The sequence below is a fragment of the Monomorium pharaonis genome, chromosome 2 (genome assembly GCF_013373865.1).
Source record: "Monomorium pharaonis isolate MP-MQ-018 chromosome 2, ASM1337386v2, whole genome shotgun sequence".
Taxonomy (NCBI): domain Eukaryota; kingdom Metazoa; phylum Arthropoda; class Insecta; order Hymenoptera; family Formicidae; genus Monomorium; species Monomorium pharaonis.
This window is the reverse complement of record NC_050468.1, coordinates 9,636,471-9,651,057: the sequence shown is the minus strand read 5'-3', so window position 1 is coordinate 9,651,057 and position 14,587 is coordinate 9,636,471. Positions and strand designations below refer to the sequence as shown.

General features: G+C 31.2%; 1 protein-coding gene across 1 annotated transcript; it reads right to left on the bottom strand.

Annotated features, from left to right (window-relative positions):
* Positions 1-7,662: 7,662 nt before the first annotated feature.
* Positions 7,663-12,129, bottom strand: LOC105831768 (zinc carboxypeptidase). Its single transcript, XM_012672147.3, has 7 exons — positions 12,041-12,129; positions 10,884-11,045; positions 9,244-9,756; positions 9,062-9,149; positions 8,675-8,877; positions 8,172-8,256; positions 7,663-7,903 (listed from the first exon to the last, which is right to left on the bottom strand). The coding sequence occupies exons 2-7, from the start codon at positions 11,028-11,030 to the stop codon at positions 7,704-7,706; spliced, it is 1,236 nt and encodes a 411-aa protein (XP_012527601.1). The 5' UTR covers positions 11,031-11,045; positions 12,041-12,129; the 3' UTR covers positions 7,663-7,703.
* Positions 12,130-14,587: the final 2,458 nt, after the last annotated feature.

Here is a 14,587-nt window from a genome sequence, read left to right as displayed (position 1 = left end):
AAGCAAGGAGTGAGCCGGGAGTGAACCGGGAGTAAGCCGGGAGTGAGCCGGGAATGAGCCGGGAGTGAGCCGAGAGTGAGCGAGGAGTGAGCCGGGAGTGAACCGGGAGTGAGCCGGGAGTGAGTCGGGAGTGAGCGAGGAGTGAGCGAGGAGTGAGCCGGGAGTGAACCAGGAGTAAGCCGGGAGTGAGCCGGGAGTGAGCGAGGAGTGAGCCGGGAGTGAGCCGGGAGTGAGCCGGGAGTGAGTCGAGAGTGAGCGAGGAGTGAGCCGGGAGTGAACCGGGAGTAAGCCGGGAATGAGCCGGGAGTGAGCCGGGAGTGAGCCGGGAGTGAGCCGGGAGTGAACCGGGAGTAAGCCGGGAGTGAGCCGGGAGTGAGCCGGGAGTGAACCGGGAGTGAGCCGGGAGTGAGCCGGGAGTGAGCGAGGAGTGAGCCGGGAGTAAGCCGGGAGTGAGCCGGGTGTGAGCCGGGAGTGAGCCGGGAGTGAGCCGGGAGTGAACCGGGAGTGAGCCGGGAGTGAACCGGGAGTGAGCCGGGAGTGAGCCGGGAGTGAGCGAGGAGTGAGCCGGGAGTAAGCCGGGAGTGAGCGAAGGTGCGAGTGAGCGAGGAGTGAGCCGGGAGTGAGCCGGGAGTGAGCCGGGAGTGAGCCGGGAGTGAGCCGGGAGTGAGCGAGGAGTGAGCCGGGAGTAAACCGGGAGTGAGCGAGGAGTGAGCGAGGAGTGAGCGAGGAGTGAGCGAGGAGTGAGCGAGTAAGCGAGGGTGCGAGTGAGCAAGGAGTGAGCCGGGAGTGAACCGGGAGTAAGCCGGGAGTGAGCCGGGAATGAGCCGGGAGTGAGCCGAGAGTGAGCGAGGAGTGAGCGAGGAGTGAGCGAGTGAGCGAGGGTGCGAGTGAGCGAGGAGTGAGCAAGGAGTGAGCCGGGAGTGAACCGGGAGTAAGCCGGGAGTGAGCCGGGAGTGAGCGAGGAGTGAGCCGGGAGTGAGCCGGGAGTGAGCCGGGAGTGAACCGGGAGTGAGCCGGGAGTGAGCCGGGAGTGAGCCGGGAGTGAGCCGGGAGTGAGTCGGGAGTGAGCGAGAAGTGAGCCGGGAGTGAGCCGGGAGTGAGCCGGGAGTGAGCGAGAAGTGAGCCGGGCGTAAGCCGGGAGTGAGCGAGGAGTGAGCGAGGAGTGAGCGAGGAGTGAGCGAGTGAGCGAGGGTGCGAGTGAGCGAGGAGTGAGCGAGGAGTGAGCGAGGAGTGAGCGCGTGAGCGAGCTGGCGAGTGAGCGAAGAGTGAGCGAGTGAGCGAGGGGTGAGCGAGTGAGCGAGGAGTGAGCGAGAAGTGAGCCAGTGAATGACTGAGTGTGTGAGTGAGTGAGTGAAAAAGGGTGCAAGGAAGGGAGCAAACGAGCGAACGTAACTAGATAAATATGTAGCTAGGTAGCTAGGTAGCTAGGTAGCTAGATAGCAGTAAGTATGCAAGTAGGTATGTATGTTGGTATGTATGTATGTATGTAGGTATGTATGTATGTATAATTAAACTTTAAATTTTTTTATTTAAAATTGCAGAAGACGTTTGATTAATGTAAATGAAAGATAGAGAAAATCAAATTGCAATTATTATTATTTTTAAAGTAAAAAGTCAAATAGCGCGCGCGCAGCGCGCGCTTGTAATGTTCTAGTCCTTTCTAAAAAAGGGCATGGCATCGATACTCGCATCTCTCGAAGTATTGTTGTCGCTTTTCCGCGATGCCGATTAAACGTGTGTGAAGTTAGCATCTCAAAGTTTAGTATCTCATAAAAATACTGCAGAATTACTTGCATCCAGCATAGTTTTACAGTTCTTGATAGGTATCAACAATAGTTCCGTTGAATTATCTATTTTAATTAAAATTTTATAAATGAGATGCTAACTTCCAAAATCACATAATAGCATCTCACCGTATTTCGAATATATGACCACATAGAAGACTAAATCTATAGAGTCCTATCATTTAGAGACGTTCTATCAATAGTTCTGATGATTAAATTAATGAAAAAATAATTTTTTGTTACAAAACATACGTATATATGCGTGTACGTCTGCGCACGTGGATTTGGTGTAACTGGCATCTCAAATAGACAAAATTAATTAATTTAAAAATTTTAAAAGTATTTTTCAACAACTATCTAGATGGGAAACTTATATTTATAGGTTTAGACATGAGATACTGGTTGAATATTGATAGTTCTGTTTTTTTTAACGCAGTTCCCATATAGATACGGACGCGTACAATAGTTTTTAAAAAAGTTATGGTGTTATAATTAATAAAAACATTTTTTTAAAAATTATTTTGCCCGAAAAACTTGAATTTTGAAGGCAGGACGTGAAGAGCTAATTAAATATCAACAGATTTATTTATTTTAACGCAGTTTTCATATAGTTCCGGACGCGTCCAATAATTTTCTAAAGAGTTCCAGTGATATAATTAATTAAAACATTTTTTAAACAATTATTTTGCCGAAAAACATGACTTTTGAGGGCTAAAGGTGAGATGCTGTTCAAATATCGACAGTTCTATTTATTTTAACGCAATTCATATATCGCTCCGGACGCGTAAAATAAGTTTTTAAAGAGTTCCGGTAATATAATTAATTAAAACATTTTTTAAACAATTATTTTGCCCGAAAAACTTGAATTTCTAAGGCTACACGTCAAGTGCTAATCGAATATCGACAGATCTATTTATATTAACGTAATTCTCATATAGTTCGGGACGCGTACAATATGTTTCTATAAAGTTCAGGTGATATAATTAATTAGAACATTTTTTAAACAATTATTTTTCTCGAAAAACTTGAATTTCTAAGGCTACACGTCAAGTGCTAATCGAATATCGACAGATCTATTTATTTTAACGTAATTCTCATATAGTTCGGGGCGCCTACAATATGTTTCTGTAGAATTCAGGTGATATAATTAATTAGAACATTTTTTAAACAATTATTTTTCCCGAAAAACTTGAATTTCTAAGGCTACATGTCAAGTGCTAATCGAATATCGACAGATCTATTTATTTTAACGTAATTCTCATATAGTTCGGGACGCCTACAATATGTTTCTGTAGAGTTCAGGTGTTATAATTAATTAAAACATTTTTTAAACAATTATTTTGCCCGAAAAACTTGAATTTCTAAGGCTACACGTCAAGTGCTAATCGAATATCGACATATCTATTTATTTTAACGCAATTCTCATATAGTTCGGGACGCGTACAATATGTTTCTATAAAGTTCAGGTGATATAATTAATTAGAACATTTTTTAAACAATTATTTTGCTCGAAAAACTTGAATTTCTAAGGCTACACGTCAAGTGCTAATCGAATATCGACAGATTTATTTATTTGAACGTAATTCACATATAGTTCGGGACACGTACAATATGTTTCTATAAAGTTCAGGTGATATAATTAATTAGAACATTTTTTAAACAATTATTTTTCCCGAAAAACTTGAATTTCTAAGGGTACACGTCAAGTGCTAACCGAATATCGACATGTCTATTTATTTTAACGCAATTCTCATAGAGTTCGGGGCGCCTACAATATGTTTCTGTAGAATTCAGGTGTTATAATTAATTAAAACATTTTATAAACAATTATTTTGCCCGAAAAACTTGAATTTCTAAGGCTACACGTCAAGTGCTAATCGAATATCGACAGATCTATTTATATTAACGTAATTCTCATATAGTTCGGGACGCGTACAATATGTTTCTATAAAGTTCAGGTGATATAATTAATTAGAACATTTTTTAAACAATTATTTTTCCCGAAAAACTTGAATTTCTAAGGCTACACGTCAAGTGCTAATCGAATATCGACAGATCTATTTATTTTAACGTAATTCTCATATAGTTCGGGGCGCCTACAATATGTTTCTGTAGAATTCAGGTGATATAATTAATTAGAACATTTTTTAAACAATTATTTTTCCCGAAAAACTTGAATTTCTAAGGCTACATGTCAAGTGCTAATCGAATATCGACAGATCTATTTATTTTAACGTAATTCTCATATAGTTCGGGACGCCTACAATATGTTTCTGTAGAGTTCAGGTGTTATAATTAATTAAAACATTTTTTAAACAATTATTTTGCCCGAAAAACTTGAATTTCTAAGGCTACACGTCAAGTGCTAATCGAATATCGACATATCTATTTATTTTAACGCAATTCTCATATAGTTCGGGACGCGTACAATATGTTTCTATAAAGTTCAGGTGATATAATTAATTAGAACATTTTTTAAACAATTATTTTGCTCGAAAAACTTGAATTTCTAAGGCTACACGTCAAGTGCTAATCGAATATCGACATATCTATTTATTTTAACGCAATTCTCATATAGTTCGGGACGCGTACAATATGTTTCTATAAAGTTCAGGTGATATAATTAATTAAAACATTTTTTAAACAATTATTTTTCCCGAAAAACTTGAATTTCTAAGGGTACACGTCAAGTGCTAATCGAATATCGACATATCTATTTATTTTAACGCAATTCTCATATAGTTCGGGACGCGTACAATATGTTTCTATAAAGTTCAAGTGATATAATTAATTAGAACATTTTTTAAACAATTATTTTTCCCGAAAAACTTGAATTTCTAAGGCTACACGTCAAGTGCTAATCGAATATCGACAGATCTATTTATTTTAACGTAATTCTCATATAGTTCGGGACGCGTACAATATGTTTCTATAAAGTTCATGTGATATAATTAATTAAAACATTTTTTAAACAATTATTTTTCCCGAAAAACTTGAATTTCTAAGGGTACACGTCAAGTGCTAACCGAATATCGACATATCTATTTATTTTAACGCAATTCTCATATAGTTCGGGACGCGTACAATATGTTTCTATAAAGTTCAGGTGATATAATTAATTAAAACATTTTTTAAACAATTATTTTTTCCGAAAAACTTGAATTTCTAAGGGTACACGTCAAGTGCTAATCGAATATCGACAGATTTATTTATTTGAACGTATTTCACATATAGTTCGGGACGCGTACAATATGTTTCTATAAAGTTCAGGTGATATAATTAATTAGAACATTTTTTAAACAATTATTTTTCCCGAAAAACTTGAATTTCTAAGGCTACACGTCAAGTGCTAATCGAATATCGACAGATCTATTTATTTTAACGTAATTCTCATATAGTTCGGGACGCGTACAATATGTTTCTATAAAGTTCAGGTGATATAATTAAATAAAACATTTTTTAAACAATTATTTTTTCCGAAAAACTTGAATTTCTAAGGGTACACGTCAAGTGCTAATCGAATATCGACAGATCTATTTATTTGAACGTAATTCTCATATAGTTCGGGACGCGTACAATATGTTTCTATAAAGTTCAGGTGATATAATTAATTAGAACATTTTTTAAACAATTATTTTTCCCGAAAAACTTGAATTTCTAAGGCTACACGTCAAGTGCTAATCGAATATCGACAGATCTATTTATTTTAACGTAAATCTCATATAGTTCGGGACGCGTACAATATGTTTCTATAAAGTTCATGTGATATAATTAATTAAAACATTTTTTAAACAATTATTTTTCCCGAAAAACTTGAATTTCTAAGGGTACACGTCAAGTGCTAACCGAATATCGACATATCTATTTATTTTAACGCAATTCTCATATAGTTCGGGACGCGTACAATATGTTTCTATAAAGTTTAGGTGATATAATTAATTAGAACATTTTTTAAACAATTATTTTTCCCGAAAAACTTGAATTTCTAAGGGTACACGTCAAGTGCTAATCAAATATCGACAGATCTATTTATTTTAACGCAATTCTCATATAGTTCGGGACGCGTACAATATGTTTCTATAAAGTTCAGGTGATATAATTAATTAAAACATTTTTTAAACAATTATTTTTTTTGAAAAACTTGAATTTCTAAGGGTACACGTCAAGTGCTAATCAAATATCGACAGATCTATTTATTTTAACGTAATTCTCATATAGTTCGGGACGCGTACAATATGTTTCTATAAAGTTCAGGTGATATAATTAATTAGAACATTTTTTAAACAATTATTTTGCTCGAAAAACTTGAATTTCTAAGGCTACACGTCAAGTGCTAATCGAATATCGACATATCTATTTATTTTAACGCAATTCTCATATAGTTTCGGACGCGTACAATAAGTTTCTAAGAAGTTCCGGTAATATAATTAATTAAAACATTTTTTAAACAATTATTTTACCCGAAAAACTTGAATTTTGTAAGTTGGACGTGAAGTGCTTATTGAATATTGACAGATTTATTTATTTTAACGTAGTTTTCATATAGTTCCGGAAGCGTACAATGATTTTCTAAAGAGTTCGCCAGAAAGTGAAAGTTTTGAAAATTGATTGAAAATTAACAGGTAACATTACATATAATATATTATAATTTTTAATTTATTTAAAGGGGATTAAGTATGAAGTGAATGTATGTAAGAGTGATATTAAGAAACATGAAAATATAATATAATTACTAATTTGTGTTTAGCGAGAGAGAGAGGGGCGCAGGGTGGAGAGTGGGAGAGCGGGAGAGATAAAGACGAGGATTAAATAAGAAAGTGAAATGTAAGAGTAATATTGAACAATATGAAAATAATATAATTAATATCATTAATAATATAATTAGTAATTTAGAGAGGGGGAGAAGGAGCGTGAGATAGAGAAGGGCATTAAATATGATAAAGTGTGTGAGAGTAATATTACAGAAGAAAAAAAAGTGCAATGTTCAATATAAAAATGCTAAGTGGCGCGCGCGAAGCGCGCGCATTGTTGTGTTCTGGTATAATAAAATTTCCATTAGACTTTTGATTATAATTTTTGTTTCTAAAATATTTTAATAAAAAGTAAATTTGACAGCTAAATTCCAAATAAAGCTTATTGTTAGTAGCTGTGCAGTGCAGTTCGCGTCACACTGCACGATTTTTTTATGTATTTATTGACATCGCGCCGCTACCGCGTTGCTTGATTCAATATCATAAAATCGACTTTTATAAGTGTTAAGTTGTCCATAGAACCAAAAAATTTGCATTATATGCATTATTTTTTGTTGACTAAATTTTAGTAAAATTTTCCACACAATGGAATCACTCCCGAACTGCTTTGAGCTTTGCATTCTTCTCATTTTTACATTTTTTGGTAATTTTTTGTAATTTAATTTTTTAGAAATAAAACAAGGGTGTGGGGAGTCGAAGAGGATCGGAAATGATTCCATCAAGTTTCTTGATAAATTTTACCAGAGGTTTGCCTTTATTTCAATTTTCAATATCGCGTTTCTGTGGCGCTATATTTTTCGTCAAAGGATCAAAAATAATCAAAAATTATCTAACTTTAAATTTTGATTAAAAGAAACTCAAACCGAATATAATAAAACCAAGTATAGTCTAATGTTTTGGGTTCTTTTTTCTATCATATCGAACTTGCGGAATTGAAATCGTGCTCCAACAATTTTTTGTCGTATAGTGAAATTGACCAGATTATAAATTTTTTTTCTTTAATTTGAAATATTGTATGTACACGATTACAAACAAAAATATTAAAATTCATTATTATGTAATATATTATAGATTATACAATATTTTAAAAAAATTAGCAAATTATTAAATAAAAAAATATGTTATAAGTAATTATATTTATTACAAAATTTAGTTATTTAGTATTTAATTATTGTTTAGGGTATCCATATCCCTTTGCTTGTTTAAACATAGTTATGAGAGAGTCCATAGTTTCTTCTCCAGTTGGGATAATTTGGTTAGGAGGCAACAAAAAACCGTAGCGACCTGTATCACGCAATTCATAAGTATAGGTAATAGGTGTACCGTAAGTGCCTTTGACCCAATCCATAGAACCTCCAGAAGCCACATCTACAAACAAAATTAATAAGTTGGAGAAAAACTATTTTTATGTATAATTTTATTTTAAACTTAGAATATAACAATTTAATTTTGGAGATTACACTTTCAAAATAATAAAAAGATACATCTTCTAATAATTTATTTTAGAAAATTTAAAAAAGTATTTATTGTTAGATATAAGAAAGAAAAAGAGAGGAGCAAAGGAAAAAGAAAGAGAGAGAGAGAGAGAGAGAGAGAGAGGGAGGGAGAGAGAGTTGAGATAAAATTTTATACATACAGATTGTCTCAGCAATATTTCCAACTGTATATTTAGTTCCGTATCTTTTTTGGAGAGCTGTAATTGATTTCAAGCCGATATCATACTGAAAAAGCATAAAAATCATATAAATGTTGTTTTAAAATAATGCATATTTCTTCTTAATTATTATAAAATTATATTATGCTAATAATAAGATAAACGAGAATAAATTTGTTTTATTACAGAATTGGATCAATTATAATTAATCCAAATTGTTGAGAAGTTTTAGAGAGAATTCACATTTCTTTTTTGATATACAATCATTGATTGTATATTTCCAATATATGTATAAGTATAATTTTATTAACTTATAATTTACAATATTTACATAATAATTAATACTATTCAATTAATAAATATGGTAATAATAATGCTATTGATAAAGAAATTAATTGTTTAATTTATTATCAATGTTTTTAAATATAATTATTTTATTATAAGTTTCTTAAAACTATATTTAATTCACAATTAAAATTGCTTACCAACTCGTTGTAGTTATCAAGACGAGCCCTTGTGTGACCGTAAGGGATCAGCAGTAGTTGCGAATAACTGTGGAACGTAAGATATGCATAGAATTTGTCGGAAATCGAGCTGATATATTCAGACATGCTCTTTGTTTCAATGTCAGAGAATGGTCCTGTTCCAGCGAAAGTGTCGGAACATGGGAAATTACTAGAGCCTCCAGCTGAAAAAATATTAAATTTTATATATAAATGTATATTTAATAATATTAAGAAATATCAGACGGATCTTGATTTTGTAATCTTCCAAAAACTCGTAAAATGGTTTCAATTTTTATTAGATATTATTTAATTGTTTACTATATATTGTAATTTTCTATTAACATAGTACAATAATAAATTCTTAACTGTTCCATTTGTAGCCCCAGTTCCTGTTGGGATCGCTGCCATAACACCCGAAACCATAGGGCTTACGTGTCTTTCTCCATAATCGGTTCTGAAGTAAATTAAAATTATTCATGTAACTAAGGTTAATTTATAAATTATCGTTATAAATAATATTTTATGCGACATCATAAAACTAAGTTTACCGTGGTGTGCGTGTATACGTATCCGTCGGGATTAAATGAAGGGAAGATATACCAATCATGACTCTCAGCTAGAGCTCTGATCTCCGGATTGTCGCTGGTCAGTAATTGATGAAGAATGTACATAACAGTCGCTGTCGAGATCCACTCTCTGGCGTGAATACCACCCTCAATGAAGATTCCGGGATTGTTGGCTTTAAAGGAAACTTTAACGCCTTTGATTTGACGCCCCTCGTACGTCTTGCCGCCTATGATAGTCTGTACCTTATCGGGATATTGGTTGGCTAAATCGTCCAGATTTTTGTAAATTGCATCGAGATTGTAATAGTTTCTAAAATCAAATGTCGTTGACATTGCCACGGGTGCTGCTATATCGATTAATTCTTGAACATTCTCAATATAAAGTTCATAAGGTACTTGAATCCGCGCCATCATTTCATAGAATTCAGAGAGTTTGTGCGGGGCTACCATAAGCTCCGCGTGTTTGTTCAATGACGGTTCCCTCCAGAAGGAAAACTATAAATAATTGCATTTAATTAGTAAGTTACTTCTTTGACCGGTAAATGTTTTAAACATATAGATAAAGTTAAGTTGGCCTATTCGGTCTGCAACAGATTTTACTGCTAAGAATATTAAATGTTAAAAAGCGCCGCCAAGGCACCTATTGTCTGAGTATTTTTTTCAAGTAATTAAGTACTTCACGTATTCCTATAGTATATTTAGAATCATTAGAATCATTAGAATTAGAAAACAATTAGAAAAAGACATTCAATAAAATTACTGTTAGAATTATGTAAAATAAATAATTTTTTAAATATACATACATTAAAATTTTTTAAATATACATCGTAAAGCTATCACTTCTAATAAAAAAATTTGTCCATAAAAAATTTTAATTAGAAACCTGTACTTAAACATTTGTCAAAGAATTAATTTGCTGTTATTAAAAATTTTATTTTGCGGTTTTAAGAATTGTTGATCATATGATTTTCATTGATTATGATGAAAAATACAAATTACAAAATAGCGGGTCTAATAAAGCGGACACAAAATTTAAAATTTAACATATCTTAGGAGCTTATTATGTAAAAGTTTTTCGGGCTGCTGATTAGGAATTCGTAGACAAAAATAACACATAAAGCGATAAAATCTGATAACGGATTCGTGATCAGCGTCCTAAGAAAATCCTAAATGACTAGTTTAACGAAAACTAAATTTTAAAAGTTACGTCCACTATATTGAATTCGCCATTTTGAATTTTAAAAATGTGATTGTGGATTCATAATCAGCAACCTCGAGAACCCTAATATGCCAATTTTCACAAAAAATCTATCAATGGAAAAATTTGTGACACAAAATGTTAAATTTTGAAATTATTATGAATTAAGAATATTGATTTAATAGAAAAATTATATTCAGCACTGTAATATCCGCAGCAGACCGAATAGGTCTTAAATTTATCTATATGTTTAACTCATTACGTTTATTTAATAAAAGAAATATAATTGATAATTTTAGTTTAAAAGTTAAATACATTTTTATATGACATTTTATATCTTCTACAAATGTTAAGTAATAAATAATTTGATAAATTTGTAGATATAGCTGATTTTGTTGAATTTATGCTTGAAAAATTTACTTACTCCATCAGGAGCGTCTGTCAATTGATTGAGCAGTTCAGCCTGAGTTTCTGTAGTCGCAGCAACTCTGAAGACCTTGTAATTTTCAAAAGTAGTCTTTTCGGCGGCCACCAGACCCACAACCGTACATAATATTATTATCTTCCACATGATGATCAAAGTTTCCTTTAATTTTAATATATAAATACCGAAGTTATTATTGTATTAAAATCTCAGATGCTCGCAAGTTGCGTACTCGCGTAAAACACTCTCGCGTTAGCGCTTTCACTTGGTGCGAGACACTACCATGTCTGTTAATTTTAGCTTCACAATTATAATAAATACCCGGGAAAAAATTTTTAGATATTGTCAGATAATTATATATATATATTTACCATACATGATCATACATCGAATTTGTCTCTGCATAAATGTGTAGTTTTATATAACCATATATAATTATATATGATATGTAGCTTAGACTGCATTATTTCTGACTATGTCTATTTATGTATAATTATATATAATTATATATAATTATGTATTATTATAATATTATGCATTGCACCTAATAATATATAATAATATATGGAATCATATATAATAATATGTAACCAATAATAAGTAATTAAATAATTTTTGTAATTATTTTTATTTTTTTAATATTAATACGTTTTACAAAAAAAGGTATACAAATATATTAGTCATATTAACAACTTGTTTTCTTTATTTGGGTACATAGCACGCATGTGTGTGTGTGTGTGTGTGTGCAGTAATATTAATCTTTAATTCTTTATCTTTCAAACTAAAAATTATAGTGTTTAAGTTAATAAAAAAAAACTTTTATAATGTTTTTGGCTTAAAAAAAAATTTTTTTAAATAATATATAGTTACTTATATAGTTATAAACAAATATTGTCACTAAGTAAACTACGATTGCTAATATAATCATCCGAGTCAATTAGCTAGGATATGTAATAAGACTCATATGCGATCTAGCATAAAAAATCGTATCATGTGTCGAAGACTTAACACAATATTTTTATGTTATATCTATACATGCAATTTTTACAAAATTTAGTTAAAAATAAACTCATAAATAAGTATTAATTCTGTTTTGATCAACAAGACGTTTGATTCTTATAATATATAATTTAGGATTAGTTTTTAAGTTGACTTACCTTTCTATAAAACAGGAGCACCGGCAATTACCAAAATTATGATGTTCAATGATTTAAATACGTAGTTGCACACGGCACCAAAGTTGCATTTTCACATTAATTTGCGCTATCGAGAAATTAACATAAAATTTTATATTTAAGCATTTATGTGTACTTTTTATAAATAAACCTTTTATTTCGCCACTTGTATTTGCCATCTGTGTACATATTTAAAACTCTCACGCGTCAATCTTATGATGAATATTTCTTAAATATATTGTTAAATATATAAAATGCTTATTTTTATTATGTAAGCATTTATAGTATAATTTTTTGGTTCTACATATAAAATATTTAAAAAAAGTATTATATATTTTAAGAGTTGACACCGCATTTATTAAAAATTAAAATTAGAAAAATGGTCTAATAAACATAGGTCCTAAAACAAATATTGTTGAGATATAGATCAGTCTTTACCGTTACTAATATAAGATATTAATATAATTTTATTGTAATTTCCATCGTTATTTAATTACTTATTATTTTTAATAACGTGCATATTTTGTTTATTATACAAATAATTTATAATATAACAAAACATTTGCTTTATAAATTAATTTCATAATTTTTATATTTTATTACACCTATTATCATGAAATCCAATGATTGTTTTCTTATGCTTTGCATTATCAGTTTTATTGACTTATCGTAAAGTCAATTGAATATTATGTAACTAAAAATATCAAAAAGCTTTAATTACTTTATTAGGATATAGAGACAGATTGATCTGAGCAAATAAATAATTAAGATAAATAAAATAAAATAAAACTTGGAAAAATACAAATTATCTGTTTTTTTAAACTAGTAACATGTGTAAAATTTTGTTTGTATAAGAATTTTATAATCAAATATAAGGACTTTATAATTACCCTATGTATAACTTAATTAATTTGTATTAATAACACAAGCACACAAAAAAAAGTGGTTGGTCTGGCAGACTAGACTAGTCAATCCTTATGTATTTTGACCTGCTGAATTCGAATTCAAGGTCAGAATTGCTAAATTGGCTCATTTTTTCTTAACCTAAAAAAAAAGTAATACAACAATAATTTATTAAATAAAAATGATTACTTACTTTATTATTTTTGAAAAATGCTATAAAATCAATGAAAAAGTGACTTGTTTTAATTAAAAGGTGTAGTTGTGGGCTACCAACAATATAAATGATTTATGCAATTTATTTGTTATTGATTGCAATTTTTATTATGCATGTTAAACGAATTATGTATATAATTGAATCAATAACATATATAATATTGTAATACATATCAAATTGTAACAAATTTTCAAAATTAAGAATTAGATACTTTATAATTATGTAATAATGCTAAATGTTTATTTTAATATTATGTATACGTTATATATTCGCATTTATACGTACAATTGAATTAAGCGTTGATTTTTGTCTTAAAAATAAAAAAGTAATTGTTTTAAAAACATTCTTGCACACAATTAAAAACAAAAGTTGCTTTAATTAAAAAATAAATTTGCACATTAGTTTAACACTGAATGTGTTTGTATTAATTGTAATTTTTCTCTCAATAAGTCTTCTTGCCAACTTTATCCAAAATAAATTTAATTTAATTTAAATATATTACTTTCCTTAAATAAAAGTTTTCATAATTCTGTCCTTCTCATTTCTCGATCCCTTTTATAAATTGACATATTTCAGTCTAGTATTATATGTCGATGGCGAAATCTTATTTCCTTCCACGCTCTTGGCGAGACTTTTTTATTTATACAGAAAGTGCATTTTGTTCATGAGAAAACACGCCACGTAACAATGGGTAGTGAAAATAAAATCATCTTAAGAATAAAATATACTCCATACAAACCTATTAGACATATAGCGTTCAAGAATAAAAATTTACTTGCAGCAAGGATCCATTTTTTCCTGTATATAAGTATAACATGTAATACATAAATAGTTTGTACCGATGTTCAACAATATTAAACATTAAAGACATTTTATTTCTATTCAACCATAGTGCATTTGTAATGATTGCAATAACATTAATTCTTTGGTTGCTTTGTTTTAATCATTTCACGTAATTGAATTGACAACATTACTTGTATTATATATTTTAGCTCAATTATTGAGTCATATGTATTAATTTATTTAGAAAGACTAGAAAGATTTTATACTAATTACACATAGGCTTAATGCAATTAAAACGTACTTAATAATTTTTTATTTACATGTAAACAACATTAATAATTACATGTTGATTGTATCAAGGTATATAATGTAATTAATATAAACATATTGCTACTTCTAAAGATATAATTGCACATAAGTGCAATACTGACTAAGAATTATGTCCTTTACGTTGACATAGCTAAATACATACCCTGGATTCAACAACAGATATAATGCCTATCTTTCCTCTCAAAAAACAAATGTGCTAGTAATCAAGCTTTTATGATTATACAAAACTGTTGTGGAAAGATTAACAACCAATGTAATTTTTAGTTTTTATCCTTAATTGCTTATGCTAAATTTTCTTG